Raw genomic sequence first — 14,718 nt, 5'->3', positions numbered from 1 at the left:
TTCTCTCCTCCCTCTTTCATTAATAAATACATGTTTTAAGTGGCAACCCCAGGAGTTGAGACATAGCTCAGCCGGCAGAGTGCACACTTTATCATGCATGAGGACCTGGATTCTGTCCCTGACCAACACATGGGAGTATCACGCAAGAGGAAGTTTCACTAGTAGTGGAGTATGCTGTGGTGTCTCTCCTCTATGTCTCTGGCTCCCTCTCTTCTCTCTAATCCTCCATCTGGAAACTAAAAAGAGTCCACAGGCAGCAGTGGAACCATGTAGGCTCAAACCCCCAGCACAACCCCGGCAGAAAGACCAAAACCAAACCCAGTCATACACAGTGACAGCTCCTTGCCCGTGCCCTTCTGTCCTTTTTCCCACAGTCCTCGCCCTCTAAAACACCACACAACCTGCTCTTTCACAGACTGTCCCAGAAGAACAACACATTTTGGGGGTAGATAGCATAACGGTTATGCAAACAGACTCTCATGCCTGAGGCTCTGTCAAGTCCCAGGTTCAATCCCCCGCACCACCATAAGCCAGAGCTGAGCAGTGCTCTGGTTAAAAAAAAAGAAAAAGAACACTTTTTTTTTTTTTTTCTGACTTGCTCACTGCCAGGAGCCTAAAGTAGTGTCTGATTCACAGCAGGTGCTCAACAAATATTTGAGTCAGGGAAGTACATGCCTCAGGCTCCAGTCATCTTAGGGCAGGGCTGCTTCTGTGTCAGAACCCATGCAGCTAGGGAGGTGGCTCAGCAGGCAGAGGCATGCTTTAGGTCTCAGGTTCAATCCCGCACACCCCACTCTATTATTATTATTTAGTTCTATTTATTTATTCTCTTTTGTTGCCCTGGTTATATTTAGTTCTTTATTGGGGGATTAATGTTATACAGTTGACAACTCTCTTATTAAATAAATGTAAGTTTAAAACAACTCAGCAATAAAAGTGACAGGACAGAGGAGGTAGCTTAATGGTTATGCAAGAAGACTGAGCACTGCTCAGCTCTGGCTGATGATGGTGCAGGGGACTGAACCTGGGACCTTAGGGCCTCAGGCATGACAGTCTGTTTGCTTAACCATTATGCTGTCTTCCCAACCCAAAATATTTATTTTTATTATATTTATTTATTGGATAGAGACAGCCAGAAATTGAGAGTAGAGGGAGATAGACAGACACCTGCAGCCCTGCTTCACCACTAGCAAAGCTTTCCTCCTGCAGGTGGGGACTGGGGGCTTGAACCTGGGTCCTTGCACACTGTAACATGTGCGCTCAACCGGGTGTGCCACCACCCGGCTCCAAATATTTATTTTTTTAATGAGCGAGAGGAATACAATCAGCTCATCACTGTTATATATCCGGTTGGACCAAACTGCTGTCATTCCCATTTTGCAGACAAGAGTTTTGAGGCCAAGAGTTTCCTGCCCAAAGCCACATGAGGGCTGTGCATTCCAGCACTATTTAACCCTGAATGATCCTGCAGACCCTCACCCACCCCAGCTACATCTTAGTACCAACGAGGCTCTGGGCTTGGGAGCCCCAGGGAGACGGATATGTGCGGGGTGGGGGGGGACTGGGGGGGTGGCAGCTCACCGTGAGCAGGTGCAGCAGGTCTTCGTTGGCACTGCAGGGGAGTTGCTGCCTCTGGAGAGCGGCCAGCTCCTGCAGCCGTAGGTAGAGGCTGTTGAGCTTGGGCAGGTGCAGGCGGCCATCGGGCAACCTGTCAGGCTGTGCCTCATGCAGGGACACCAGGTCCTTGAGGTGCACCCCCAGGACAGGCAGCCGGAAACCAGTGCAGCCGGCCCAGGTGCGGCGGTAGCGGGCGTAGTTGTTGCGAGAACCCAGGAGCTCCGTCAGTTCCAGCAAGGCCTGTGTGGGAGGGGCGTGGCCGGGGAAGTTACTGGGGAGGCTCATTCAGTGCCCATAATCCCCTGGGCAGAGTACTTATTTAACAGCCTCCTCTGGGAGCTCCCAACCCCGGGGACCCAATAGTTTTGTGAGCATGCCCCCCAGATCCCTCAGTGCCCTGCAGCTCCCTGACCTCAGCAGCTCCCCAAACTGCTCTTCCTCTTACGTCCCTGTCTCATAAAGATCCCATTCCTGGGCGGAGGGCAGATAGCATAATGGTTATGCAAACAGACTCTCATGCCTGAGACTCCAAAGTCCAAGGTTCAACACCCCCCCCCCCACCATAAGCCAGAGCTGAACAGTGCTCTGGTTAAATAAATAAATAAATAAATAAATAAGATCCCATTCCTGCCTATCCTTCCCCATTCCTTGAGCTACACTGTCTTCACCTCCTCTCCACCCTTCCTCTTTCCCAACCTTCCCTAGCTCCCCACTGCTTTCTGGATAAAGCCCAGATATTTTATTTAGTTCAGCCTGCAAGGCTCAACAGCGCTTCCCCTAAGGCATCTCCACCCTAATATCCCTGCCTCTTCCTGACCTCAGACAAATAACTCATTATCCCTGATTTCTCCCAGGACACCTTAACCCATGCTCCTTTCACTGGAGCCACAAATGTTGGCATCAGTGCTCCCTGAGATGCACACATGGGGTGGGGGGGGGGTGTCAATTGCATACCCCACATGGATTACACATTTTTTTTTTTTTTACTACAACACTCATCAGCTCTGGTTTATGGTGGTGCAGTAGATTGAATTGTACCACTGCCTGCCCCAGGGACTGAAATTGGAATTTGGAAGTTGAGGCAAAAAGGTCTTTTTGCATATCCGTTATGCTACCTCCCCTGACCAGCCTACACAGTTCCTACGAGTTTCCCATTTGTCTCTGAAGTCTTGCTCAGGACTGGGCGCCAGAGAGCAGAGAGGGATCAGTGAGAAGGGTGGACCGATGAGGATGGAGGAAGAATAACGGGGGGGGGTGAGGGGGGTGGATGGCATCTATTGGGTTTGAGAAAGTGAGGTCTCTAGCTGACTTCAGGGCTTTGGGAAGGGGGGTCTGGGGGACAAGGTGGCTCAGCATAGCTGGTCACCGGGGACTCTGGGGAGGGCAGTGGGGGGTTACCTTGGTGCTGTCAGGGCTCAGGTGGGCGTGGGAATCCTTGAGTCTGGAGATGGCGCTATGGCACAGGCCTCCTGTGACCGCCATCAGCGTGTTGAAGTTCTGCAGCTGGTGGAGCCTCTAGGAAGAGTGGGCAATGAAAAGCATGGGCACCACATAAGAGGACAGGCAGGTGGGCAGTTCAGAGGACAGCGTCCCATGGGCAAGGGTGGGAAGTGGCTCACCTGGTAGAGTGCTCACGCCAAGGGGTTTGAGCCTCCCCCCCCCAGTCACTACATGGAAGCACTTGCACATGTAGGGGGTGGAGAGAAGCTTCACCAGTGTTGGGGTGATGCTGCTGTGTCTCTGTCTCACCCTTCCTGTCACTCTCCCTGTCTCTCACTCTCTATCCAAAAAAAAAAAAAAAAAAAAAAACCCAGTCTGCCAGGAACAGGAACTGTGCAACTCAGTTAAATTGGAGATTCAGGCGCACGTGGATGTGGGTATCAGCCAGGTAGCTCACCCAGTTGAGCACACATGTTGCCATGTGAAAGGACCTGGGATCAAGCCTCTCACCCCCACCTGTGGGGAAGGGGGAAACTTTATGAGCAGTGAAGGAGTGCTACAGGTGCCTTTCTTTCTCCCTCTCTACCTCCCCCCCCTCTCAATTTCTCTCTGTGCTACCAAAAACAAATAGGGGTGGGTGGGTGGGCAGGGAGGCAGTGGTTTATACAGTTGAGCGCACACATTACCATACACAAGGACCAGGTTCAAGCCCCCAGTCCCCACCTGCAAGGAGAAAGCTTCATGAGCAGTGAAGCAGTGCTGCAAGTGTCTGTCTCTATCTCCCCTTCTCAATCTCTCTCTGATCTATCAAATAAATAACAAATAAGTAAATATTTTTAAAAAGTGCTAGATAGAATTGGGCGACAAGCAAAAAAAAAAAAAAAAAGGGCAGGGGTAGATAGCATAATGGTTATGCAACCAGACTCCCATGCCTGAGGCTCCAGAGCCCCATATTCAATCCCCTGCACCACCATAAGCCAGAGCTGAGCAGTGCTCTGGTAAAAAATAAATTAAAAATAAATAAAAATAAAAAGAATTGGGCTACAAGCAGGTGTGTGGGCATTATATGGGTGCCAGGCAGGTAACAGTCTGAGAGAACTGGGGGACAAGTATGGAGAGTTGGACAGCTTTGGGGAGGGTATGTGCAGATGCCAGGCAACTGGGGTAGGGTTCAGATCTCTAGGGGAGCTGAGGAGATCAGGGCCCTCAGCAGAATCAGGAGTCTGGTAAAGATCACTGGGGGCCTGCTCCCTGGGAGGTAGCACAGTGGATAGGGTTGAACTCGCATTAGGTGTCAAGTTTGATCCCCGGTAGTGAAAGTTAATATTTTTTAAAATGGGTGAGGGGGTTGGGTCAGAGGGAGGTCAGCCAGGCAAGGGGCACCAATTACCTCCCCAGCTCCCTTGTTTAAGTGTGAAGGGTGCCACAGTGGAGCGACCTGGGTCAGGTCGAAGGGGCGGGGCAGGAGGAATGAGGCGCCGCCAGGGGAGGAAGGGCGTGGTCTGTGAGGAAGTACAAACGGGGGCGCGGCCCTGCTGACGGTGGGGGTAGCGGGCAAGGAGGGCTTCCCTTTTCTCCAGAAAGGAGGGAAGGTATCTGGAAGTGGGGTCGGGGGAGGGAAGGAGTGACGAGAGTGACATGATGGGGTGGAGCCAGGAGGAGACGGTCATTGCATCTGGGGGCCTGGGATGCAGATGATGCAAGATGGGGGGGGTGTTATAGAAGAGCTGCTTTCACTGCCTTGGGAAATATAGACTGTCTCGGCACGGGGCTTGGGAGATGGTTCCGGAGGGACGTCGTCAAATGCCACGTCTAGGACCAAGGGGAAGGCAGCAGGCACTGAAATCCAGGCTAGGGAAGAAGCGCCCTCACAGACCCAGATTAACTCTAAGGGCCTGGAGGGTGGGGCCCGGGTGGGCGTGGTGTAGCGTAAAGGGGCGGGGCCACGAAATAATGACATCACCCTCGAAGGGGAGCACTCCTCAGCTCTGGTTTATAATGGTGCTGGGCATTGAACCTGGAAACTCAGTTTCAAGAATGGAGATCTTTTTGCATAACGAGGTCACGCTAACTGCGGCGTGGCATTCACAGACTTGGGCCCAGGACCCAGAAAAATAGCGGGGGCCGGGGGCCGGGTGGGGGGCGCCTCACCTGTGCAACGTGGATGAACTTTTCAAGCACTAGCGCACGCTGTGCGGGCCCCGGGCGGCTGAGCACCATGACCTGCACCCAGCGGGACACGCTGTTGCTGAGACCCACGGAGCCCTCCAAGGCCGGGCAGCCCCTCACCGAGCCCTGCAAAACGTAGCCCCGCAGGTCCTGGGGCTGTGGGGGGGGGGGCGAAATGGGCATCAGGGCGTTGCTCTCTGGCCTTGCTATCACACTCCCCCTTGATCCTCTACCAGTCCTGATCTCAGATGTCCTAGCCTGGCTTAATTTAAGTGACCGCTGTCATCTGTCTCTCCTGTCAGGAGCTGTCACACGTTCCTGACATCACCTTGGTCCTCTCCAGAGGAGAAATGTTTAAATAAAGTCAGGCACTCTTCCGAGCCTCTGTCATGCTAACTAATCCTCGAAACAAATTCTCCTATGAGAGTCCTGGGAGGTAGCACAGTGGATAAAGCATTGGACTCAAGCATGAGGTCTCAAATTCAACCCCCTGGCATCACGTGTACCAGAGTGGTACTCCAGGTCTCTCTTCTTTTTTTCTCTCTCATTAAGAAATAAATAAACATTAAAAAAAAAACCTTATATTTTAAGGCCCAGGGGGTGACAAAGTGGATAAAGCATTAGACTCTCAAACATGAGGCCCCAAGTTTGAACCCTTGCGTCACCTGTGCCAAAGTGATACTCAGCTTCTCCCCTCTCACTGAGAAATACAACTTTAAATAATAATAAACAAAAACTACATTAAAGGACTCACCTAGGCTGTGAAGTGAACACTATATATCATTCCTATTGAGTCACAGGGAGGGTAATTTATCAGGGTCACAAAAGCATGAGTCAGGGTGGGAATCCAGCTTATTGCTATTAACTGCACTGGCCTACAGTCAGCAAAGGGAAGGATGGGGAAGAGGATATGAAACTGAATTCTTATTCCGCTCAAGGGAGTCAGCATTAAACAGTGCTCACCCTGTGTGTGTGTGTGTGTGTGTGTGTGTGTGTGTGTGTGCAACCAGATTTCTCTTTCTTTCTCTTTTTCTCTTTCTTTCTTTCTTTCTTCCTTTCTATCAGGCTTATGTAGTGCTGGCGATTGAACCTGAGACCTCAGAGCCTCAGTCATGGGAGTCTTTTGCATTGTGCTATCTACCTTGGCTCTCAGAGGAAAAAAAGGAGGGGGGGGTTGAAAGTGAGCTTACTTGGATAGTGTACTTGCTTTGTCACATGCATGACTTGGGCTCCAGCCAGCTGCCACTGCACTCAAGAAAGGTTCTGTGCTGTGTCTGTTTTTTTTTTTTCTTTCTTTCTTTCTTTGATAGGACAAAGAAATTGAGAGGGAAGGGGGAGGTAGAGAGGGAGGGATATAGACACCTGTAGACTTGTTTCACTACTTGTGAAGTGTCCCCCCTGTAGGAGGAGAGTGGAGGCTCAAACCTGAGGCCTTGCACATGGTAAAGTGTGTGCTTAATCAGGTATGCCATCACTCAGCCCCTGCCTCTGTTTTTTCTACCTAAAAAAGTCACATGTGGCAGACGGTGGTAGCGCAGCAGGTTGAGCGCGCGTGGCACCAATTGCAGGGACCAGCGTAAGGATCCCGGTTCAAGCCCCCGGCTTCCCACCTGCAGGGGAGTCCCTTCACAGGCAGTGAAGCAGGTCTGCAGGTGTCTATCTTTCTCTCCCCCTCTGTCTTCCCCTCCTCTCTCTGTCCTATTTAACAACAATGACATCAATGACAGCATTAATAACTACAACAACAATGAAGAACAACAAAGGCAACAAAAGAGAAAATTAAAAAAAAGTAAAGCCTGAGTAGCCACACACACACACAAAAACAAACAAACAAAAAAAAAAACAGGGAATCAGGTCCTTACTTCCCCTTTACATGCGAATGGCGGTATATAACACAAGTTAGAGTTTGAGGCATGTGAAACTACCATTTCATATGGTAAGTAAAACATGGCAATTTCAAATGGGCCAGCCAGATAGTATTTACTGTGAACAGGCACTGACCTCATGAGGTAGGAGCTGTTAAATACTCATTTTACAAATAATGTACATGGGAACACGGTGCACTAAGATGCTTTTGCAATAAATGACTCTCTAGTGAAATATTTTATTTTATAAATGGAGAGGGAAGGGGAATATAAATACGGAGAGAGAGAGAGAGGGAGAGAGAGAGAGCTGCAACACTGCTGTACCACTTGCAGAGCTTTCCCCCATAGGTGGGGATGGGGGCTCGAACCCTGGCCCCTGTGCATTGCAACATGTGCACTGAACCAGGTCAACCACCCAGCCCCTACAATATTTTAAGCACTTACTATGTACAAGTATATCAACAGCATTTGTATTATGTTTTATTTTCACCAGAGCACCACTCAGCTCTGGCTTATGGTGGTGCTGGGGGTGGAACCTGGGACCTCAGAGTTTCAAGCATGAAAGTCTCTTGCAGAACCACTGTAGTATCTCCTCGGCCCTGCAACAAGCCTGTCTTTTTGCCTTTCCTCTTCCTCCTCCCCCTATCCTCCCAACCCCTTCCCTTCCCTTTCCTTTCCTTTCTACCCAGAGCACTGCTCAGTTCTGGTTATGGTAGTGAGAGGGACTGAACCAGAGACATTGTAGCCTCAGGCTCCTTGAATAACCATTATGCTATCTACTCCCACCTGAGATAAGTATTTCCAAATGGACATATTAATTTAATTCTGGCAGCCATCCCAATGAAGTATCATGACCTCCATTTTATTATAGAAAACAGTCCTGCCTGGAGAGGTTGAGAAAAAAAACTCAAAGCTAGGCTGGTGGGATTTGAACCCTGGGGACTTGTGATCAGTCAGTTAAAGTTATTTTTCTGGGGCCCTATAGTACCCAAACCTAAGAGTGAGACCCCAGCTCCAGGCCCAAGCGGGCCCTTCAGTTAGGCTTCGCCCCACCCCACATGGGGCAGGGGTGTCCTCACCGTTATAGCCTGGAAGGACCGGAACTCCAGGTAAGTGAGATGTTGTGCCAGCTCCCCCGTCTCCAGGTGATCAAAAAGTAAGGACACTTTGCGTTTTTTGCCCAGACCTGGGCTGCTCGCTTGTGGCGGAGGGCCGGGGCCACCTGGGCTCAGGCTGCAGGCAAAGGGGCTTTGGGTTGGAGGGGCTTAGGAAGTAGGAGGCAGGGCGTGGTGTGATGGGTGGGGCTCGAAGGATGACGTTACTGCTCTGGAAGACCCGCTGGGGTCCTGGACGCTTAGGGTGGGGGTTTGCTGGGCGATGGCAGAGTAGGGTGGGGAGGATAGGGGAATGACCAACTCACAGGTTCGAGGCGTGGCCCAGGTTCCTCTGAGCTGAGTTACCCTCCTGACCCACAGTGGTCCAGAAGCGATCGAACACCTCTTGTAGCTGGGGTTCCCGCCTCATCATCTCGGGGTGTTGGGTCAGCCAGTACCTGTGGGTGTTTTGGAGATGGGGGCAGAAGGCCGTCTCTGAGAAGAGGCTCTGGGCGCTGAGCTGGGGATGTCTGCAAGGTCAGGGTGCAGAGAAGCACCAGGCTGGTGTGCTTTCTAGGAGCAGGACTGGGGAGCCCTTGGATGTGGACTTGGTGGGGGCGTGTGTCTGTGTGAGACAACCTGGGGAACGTCCTGGAAGTGATTGCATCTCTTGGAAGGAAGCAGGAAAGATGGGGGTTTCAGGTACTAGAATGGAGGGAACACCTGAAGGTAAGATTGTGGGGGTAAGAAAGTGAGGGTGTGTGGTCCAGGAGGTGGCGCAGTGGATAAGGCACTGGACTCTCAAGCATGAGGTCCTGAGTTCAATCACGGGCAGCACATGTACCAGAGTGATGTCTGGTTCCTTCTCTCCTATCTTTCTCATTAAAAAATAAATAAAAATCTTTAAAAAAAAAGAAAGAAAGAAAGAAAGAAAGAAAGTGAGGGTGTGCCTTAGAAACAGATGGGGAGTGCGTTGGGCGTGGAGCACCGGTGAAGCATACATAGCACCAAGCGAAAGTATCTGGGTTCCATCCCCGGCTCCCCACCTGTAGGGGTTCTGTTTCACCAGCAGTGAAGCAGGTCTGCAGGTGTCTTTCTTTCCTCTCTATCTCCCCGTCCTCTCTCAATTTCTCTCTGTCCTACTTAATACAAATTAGAAATTAAAAAAAAAAGGAAGGAAAAAATGGCTGCTAGGAGTGGTGGATTCATGGTGTTGGCACTGAGCCTCAGTGAAAACCGTGGTGGCAATAAATTTAAAAAATGCATAAATAAAAAGAAAAGAAACTGGGATGAGAAGTGGCACAGTGGACTAAGCACTGGACTTTCAAGCATGAGGTCCCGAGTTCAATTTTCAGCATTGCATGTGTCAGACTCTCTGGATTATCCAACTCTCCTCTATCAAATAAATCTAGAAAGAAACTAGAGTGGTCCAGGAGATGGTGTAGTGCATAAAGCACTGGACTCTCAAGCATGAGATCCTGAATTCAATCCCCCGTAGCATATGTACTAAAGTGATGTCTGGTTCTTTCTCTCTCTGCTTCTATCTTTCTCATTAATACATAAATAAAATCTTAAAAAAAAACTAGAATAGGGCATGTGGGAGGTAGAGGATTTTGGGAATTAGGTTTGGGGGTCTCTGGGCACCAGCTGGGAGAGAGTCTGTAGGTGACAGGGGGTTGTTTCGGAGAGCGTATAGGAGTAGAACAGGGAAGGTCTTAAGAACCAGCTGTAGGTGGTCCAGGATGTGGCGCAGTGGTAAAGCTTTGGACTCTCAAGCATAAGGTCGCACACAAGTTCGATCCTGGGCAGCACATGTGCCAGAGTGATGTCTGGTTCTTTTTCTCTCCTCCTATCTTTCTCATAAATAAATAAAATCTTTTTTTAAAAAAAGAACCAGCTGTAGGTATTTGGGAAGTGGGATTTGGAGAGCAAGGCTAGGTGGGTTTGAAGATGCTTTGAGGGGACATCAGGGTGTGTGTGTGGGTCTTGGGTCCAAGCTGTGGAGAGGCTGGCCTAGACCTACCTGACCAGGTGACAGATCTGCAGCCGCCTCAGTTCCTGTGTGTTCCCTGTGGCCTCCTGGTACTTGAATTGTGGTTAAGGTTTTTACAGGCAAATTCCTGAACCTGCCTGCTCACCCATCCCCATATCCCAGCTGCCGTCCACCTTCACTCAGCCCTGGAGGATATAAGGTCAGCAGACGGCCAGCAAGCTGGGTGGACGGCAGCACCCAGCTGTGCATGGCCAGCACCATGTTGAGAATGTGGTCCCCACGACGCAGGCTGCCCGCCGAGTCTGGGGACAAAGGAAGGGGATGTTGTCAGAAGGGTCCCTTCATCTCCAGAACCAGATGGGCTACATGGCTCCAAGCCCAGATCTACCCATGATTACCTGCCTGAACTTAACCAGGCAACTTAACTTCCTTGTGCCTCAGTTTCCCAATCTATGCTGTTCAAGGGCCAGCGCAGTGCAAGTCATGTTTCAGATGGAAATAGCATTAGACCTCCTCCCCTTCTGCATCTCAGGAAGAAATGCTGGTGTCTTTTATCCCTAAGGTAATGACTGAGCTTCATTCCACACAGCCTTGCCTCCATATTATACCCTTCTTCTCAAAGTGAGGCCCAAGAGAGAAGTAGATGGATGTGTCCCAACTTTAGGATGGAGCCCAGGAGATAGCACAATGGTTATGCAAAAAGACTCTCATGCCTGAGGCACCAAAGGTCACAAGTTCCATCCCTAGTACCACCAGAAGCCAGAGCTAAGCAGTGCTCTGGTAAACAAAAAACTTAAAAATGCTGTCAACATTAGGCTGAGGAGGCTGGCCAGGGAGAGGACACTCACCGAAGGACTGAATGCATTTCTCCAGCAGCTCATCTTCACTGCAGCTGGTCTCGTTCAGCATGCCCAGAGCCATGGACGCCATGACCTTGCTGATTTCCCGGGGGCTGGGGCATGTCTTGTGACGGCGGGCCTGCCGGGGTCGGCCCCGACCCCCAGTTTTCCCCAAGCATTCCTGATGGGACTTCCTGTGGGCATACCGCTATCCCCATCAGAAAAAAAATCATAGGTTCTTCTTTTTTCTGGCAGATCCCCAGGATTTTTCTTGACCTCCCCAAGGCATCATGGGAGAAGCAACCACAAGGCAAATTTCCAGGGTTACTCCTGACCCAGAATGAACTCCAGGGAGAAAACCCCAGGTTAGTCCAAGCCCTGGGCATTTTCTCCCATTGGGTGACTCCAAGGGTTCCTTCTGCCAACTGTAGGGAATCAGGGAGAGCAGGAGAACTGACCCCCACCCCAGGACCCTCGTGAGAATCATGTGAACTCCCTCCTCTAGTCATTACCCACCCCCAACCCCCTGCCCTGTACAGACCCAAAGCATTATGGGAGAGAATTCCTGTTGGCAGACCCCCATCCCCAGCCTTTCTGGTGCACCCCAGTGGCAGATCCTCAAATCTGTTACTTCTCACTGTATCATGGTCTACCTTCAAACACCCCTTTGCCCTGTTCCGACCTTCCCCAAGCCTCCCACTCCCAAGGGTTTGAGGAGTTGCTGTAGGAGTCTCTTGCTCTCCAAGCCTGCTCTTCCCAGCCATCACTAGAGCAGGTGGAGCCCTGAGACTCCATCCTCACTCTTTCCCCAGCCTGATCCCCCCACTAAGTTGACAGCCACTGCCTCCTACATCAGTCCTCCTGCCTTCTGAGAGGACTCGTGTCACTGCCAGGCTGGGTCCCTGGACCTGAAGCCTGGAGAGCAGTGTGTGGAGTGACCTCACCAGGGCTCATCAGTGCCAGGCGGGGTCCCTAGGGTGGAGGCAGCTTCAAGGAAAGTTTAAAAATAGCCCTCATTCCACTTGTGCCAGTTGGGGAAAAAGGGTAATGGAGAGACAGAAGGGGATGGTAGAGGAGGTAGGGATCAGTAGCCTGGCATTGTGGCCCTGGGGGCCATATATCATGGGCATATCCCCCCCCTTTTGCTGCCCTTGTTGTTGTAGCCTTGTTGTGGTTATTATTGTTGTTGATGTCGTTCATTGTTGGATAGGACAGAGAGAAATGGAGAGAGGAGGGGAAGACAGAGAGGGGGAGAGAAAGAGACACCTCAAACCTGCTTCACCGCCTGTGAAGCGACTCCCCTGCAGTTGGGGAGCCGGGGGCTTGAACCGGGATCCTTCTGCCTAACCCCCCGGTGGAGGAATATCTAACCCCTGTGTGACTTTGTGTTGGTCACTTGATTTCTCTGGGTCTCAGTTTTCCTCTTAGGAAAAATGGGGGTTGGTTGGGCATATTGGTTATGCAGAAAGGATTTTTGTGCCTAAGGCACAAAAGATCCCAGGTTCAAGCCTCAGAACCACCATAAGCCAGAGCTGAGCAGGATTCTGGTCTCATTCTCTCTGTATCTCTCTCTCATTTAAACAATAAATTAATTGAATATATTTTAAATAGAGGGTCATCATTCACCAAGCCTCTTGACCTTTCCTTAGGAATTTTTTTTTTGTTGTTGTTGTTGTCTCCAGGGTTATTGCTGGGGCTCGGTGCCTGCACTATGAATCCACTGCTCCTGGAGACTTTTTTTTTCCCCCTTTTGTTGCCCTTTTTGTTTATCGTTATTGTTATTGCTGTCATTGTTGGATAGGACAGAGAGAAATGGAGAGAGGAGGGGATGACAGAGAGGGGGAGAGAAAGGTAGACCCCTGCAGACCTGCTTCACCGCCTGTGAAACGACCCCCCTACAGATGGGGAGCCGGGGACTGAACTGAGGTCCTTATGCCAGTCCCTGAGCTTTGTGCCATGTGCGCTTAACCCACCTGGCCCCCTAAAATATTTTTAATTTTCTTTTTATTATTGGTTAGAGACAGAGAGAAATTGAAAAGGGAGAGGGACAGAGACACATGCAGCCCTCTTCACCACTTGTGAAGCTTTCCCCCTACAGGGGGGGGACTAGGGGCTTGAACCTGCATCCTTGCACACTGTAATGTGTGTGCTTAACCAAGTGTGACACCACCTGGCCTCTCCCCAGGAACTTTTGATGAACACTCAATACCTAACTCTTCAAAAGTACTAAATAGCAGCCCAGGAGATAGCACAGTGGATAAAGCTTTGGACTCTCAGGCAAGAGATCCCAAGTTCAGTCCCTGGCATCACATGTGACAGAGTAATGCTGTGCTTCTCTCATTAATAAACAAATAAACTTTTTACCAAAAGTGCTAAACAGGGACTTTAGTTGGCTCTGGCTGTGAAGTAGCCAGAGGAGAGACAGTTGACCTTGAGATGCAGAGAGAGAAAGTGATGGGGCGGAATGGGCTGTGAAGCCAGACCCAGGGTGGGGGAATGAATTCAGAAATCCACAGACCCTTCTACTCAGGCACTGCCAGGTCCCTGGCATACTCAGTGGGTTCAGTAAATTGCATGGAAGGAGGCTGAATGGCAACAGCATTTACTGAGTGCTGAGCACTAACCAAGCAGAGGACTGAGCAGTGGGCTAGAGCAGGGGTGCCATAGCACAGTCTGTCATCACCTGGGAACGTGATAAAACACCCATTCTCAGGCCACACCCCAAACCTCCAGAGGTGGAAACTTGAGAGGTGGGCCCGGAAAGCTGTGTTTTACAAGCTCTTCAGTAACCCTCATGCTTGCATGCCCTGCCTTGAGAACCATGGGTCCAGGAGCTGGGCCTCAGGTTAGTCTATTGACAGAAGGTAGCGAAGCACAGAGCAGTTAAGTGACTTACCTAAGGTCACACAGCCAGGTCTCCAGCACTCGTCTTGGGTGTGTTATGGGGAGAGGACCCCTTAGACCATCAGGGACATGCTGGGGGAAGCATGGTGGAGCTCCCCCAGGTCAGAGACCCCTCTCACCATCACCCCTCTGATGATAGGAGAGTAGACCTGCTCGGGTTTGAGGAAGCCCTACCAGGAAACTTGCTGGCCCTTACCTGCCAACTGCCTGCCCCCTGCAATCTGTAGGGAGCTACCAGGTGTGGTTTAAGAGGCTGGGGAGCTGCCTGGCCCTGCGTCACACTTCCCTCCCCTGGGGCAGGGCCCTGCAGGAGCCTGGAGTTTCCAGTCAAGGGGGCAGTGGCTGTGATGGGGCACCAGGCAGACCCCAGGGAGGACTGGGGGAGGCGGTATAGGGGTGGGGTAGGAGGGGGTGCAAACCGCTCAGGCTGCAGAGAGAGGGAGCAGCAGGCATAGACACAGCCAGCAGAACCCGAGCCAGGCCCCCAGATTCAAGAGAGCATCTTTCCACCTGTCACCCCTGCTCCTACTCCCAGGGGAGGCCAGCACCCTACCTCCTCTCTAGCAGCACCCCCAAACCTTCCCACACAACAGGAGGCCCAGTGGTTGCGTGTCCCCAGGTGTCCAGGGACAGGGTCCTCTTACCTCTTGCTGTCTTTCCTGTTCATGCTTCCGGTGGGGGGGAGAGGGCGGCCTGGCCCCTCCCCGCCTACCGGGTACTCCAATTTTTAGCCCCTTGGGAGCTGGGGCCTCCTCTGTGCTTGGGAAGGAAAGAGGAACTGCCCCTCCCCGGCCACC

At 51.2% G+C, this 14,718-nt stretch overlaps 2 protein-coding genes across 3 annotated transcripts in view; one reads left to right on the top strand and one right to left on the bottom strand.

Annotated features, from left to right (window-relative positions):
- The window catches only part of FAM98C (family with sequence similarity 98 member C), a 26,598-nt gene extending 15,086 nt beyond the window's left edge, over positions 1–11,512 (top strand). Inside the window, exon 8 of one of the 2 annotated variants that reach the window (XM_060185856.1) lies at positions 11,273–11,512. In XM_060185856.1, the coding sequence (XP_060041839.1) occupies positions 11,273–11,497 (225 nt within the window). In that variant the 3' untranslated portion in view covers positions 11,498–11,512. The remainder of the gene's footprint in view (positions 1–11,272) is intronic. The other variant, XM_060185857.1, reaches the window with a different exon arrangement.
- Positions 1–14,718, bottom strand: part of RASGRP4 (RAS guanyl releasing protein 4) — a 21,336-nt gene extending 6,618 nt beyond the window's left edge. Inside the window, exons 1-9 of the mRNA XM_060185860.1 lie at positions 14,566–14,718; positions 11,027–11,211; positions 10,375–10,480; positions 10,209–10,271; positions 8,512–8,643; positions 8,171–8,324; positions 5,209–5,382; positions 3,016–3,132; positions 1,582–1,857 (exon numbers count right to left, since the gene is read on the bottom strand). Coding sequence (XP_060041843.1) covers positions 1,582–1,857; positions 3,016–3,132; positions 5,209–5,382; positions 8,171–8,324; positions 8,512–8,643; positions 10,209–10,271; positions 10,375–10,480; positions 11,027–11,211; positions 14,566–14,588 — 1,230 coding nt within the window. The 5' untranslated portion in view covers positions 14,589–14,718. The remainder of the gene's footprint in view (positions 1–1,581; positions 1,858–3,015; positions 3,133–5,208; positions 5,383–8,170; positions 8,325–8,511; positions 8,644–10,208; positions 10,272–10,374; positions 10,481–11,026; positions 11,212–14,565) is intronic.

This window comes from Erinaceus europaeus, chromosome 2, assembly GCF_950295315.1.
Source record: "Erinaceus europaeus chromosome 2, mEriEur2.1, whole genome shotgun sequence".
In the NCBI taxonomy this organism is placed as follows: domain Eukaryota; kingdom Metazoa; phylum Chordata; class Mammalia; order Eulipotyphla; family Erinaceidae; genus Erinaceus; species Erinaceus europaeus.
Note: the sequence above shows the minus strand (reverse complement) of the source record. Positions and strands in the feature narration are given on the sequence as shown.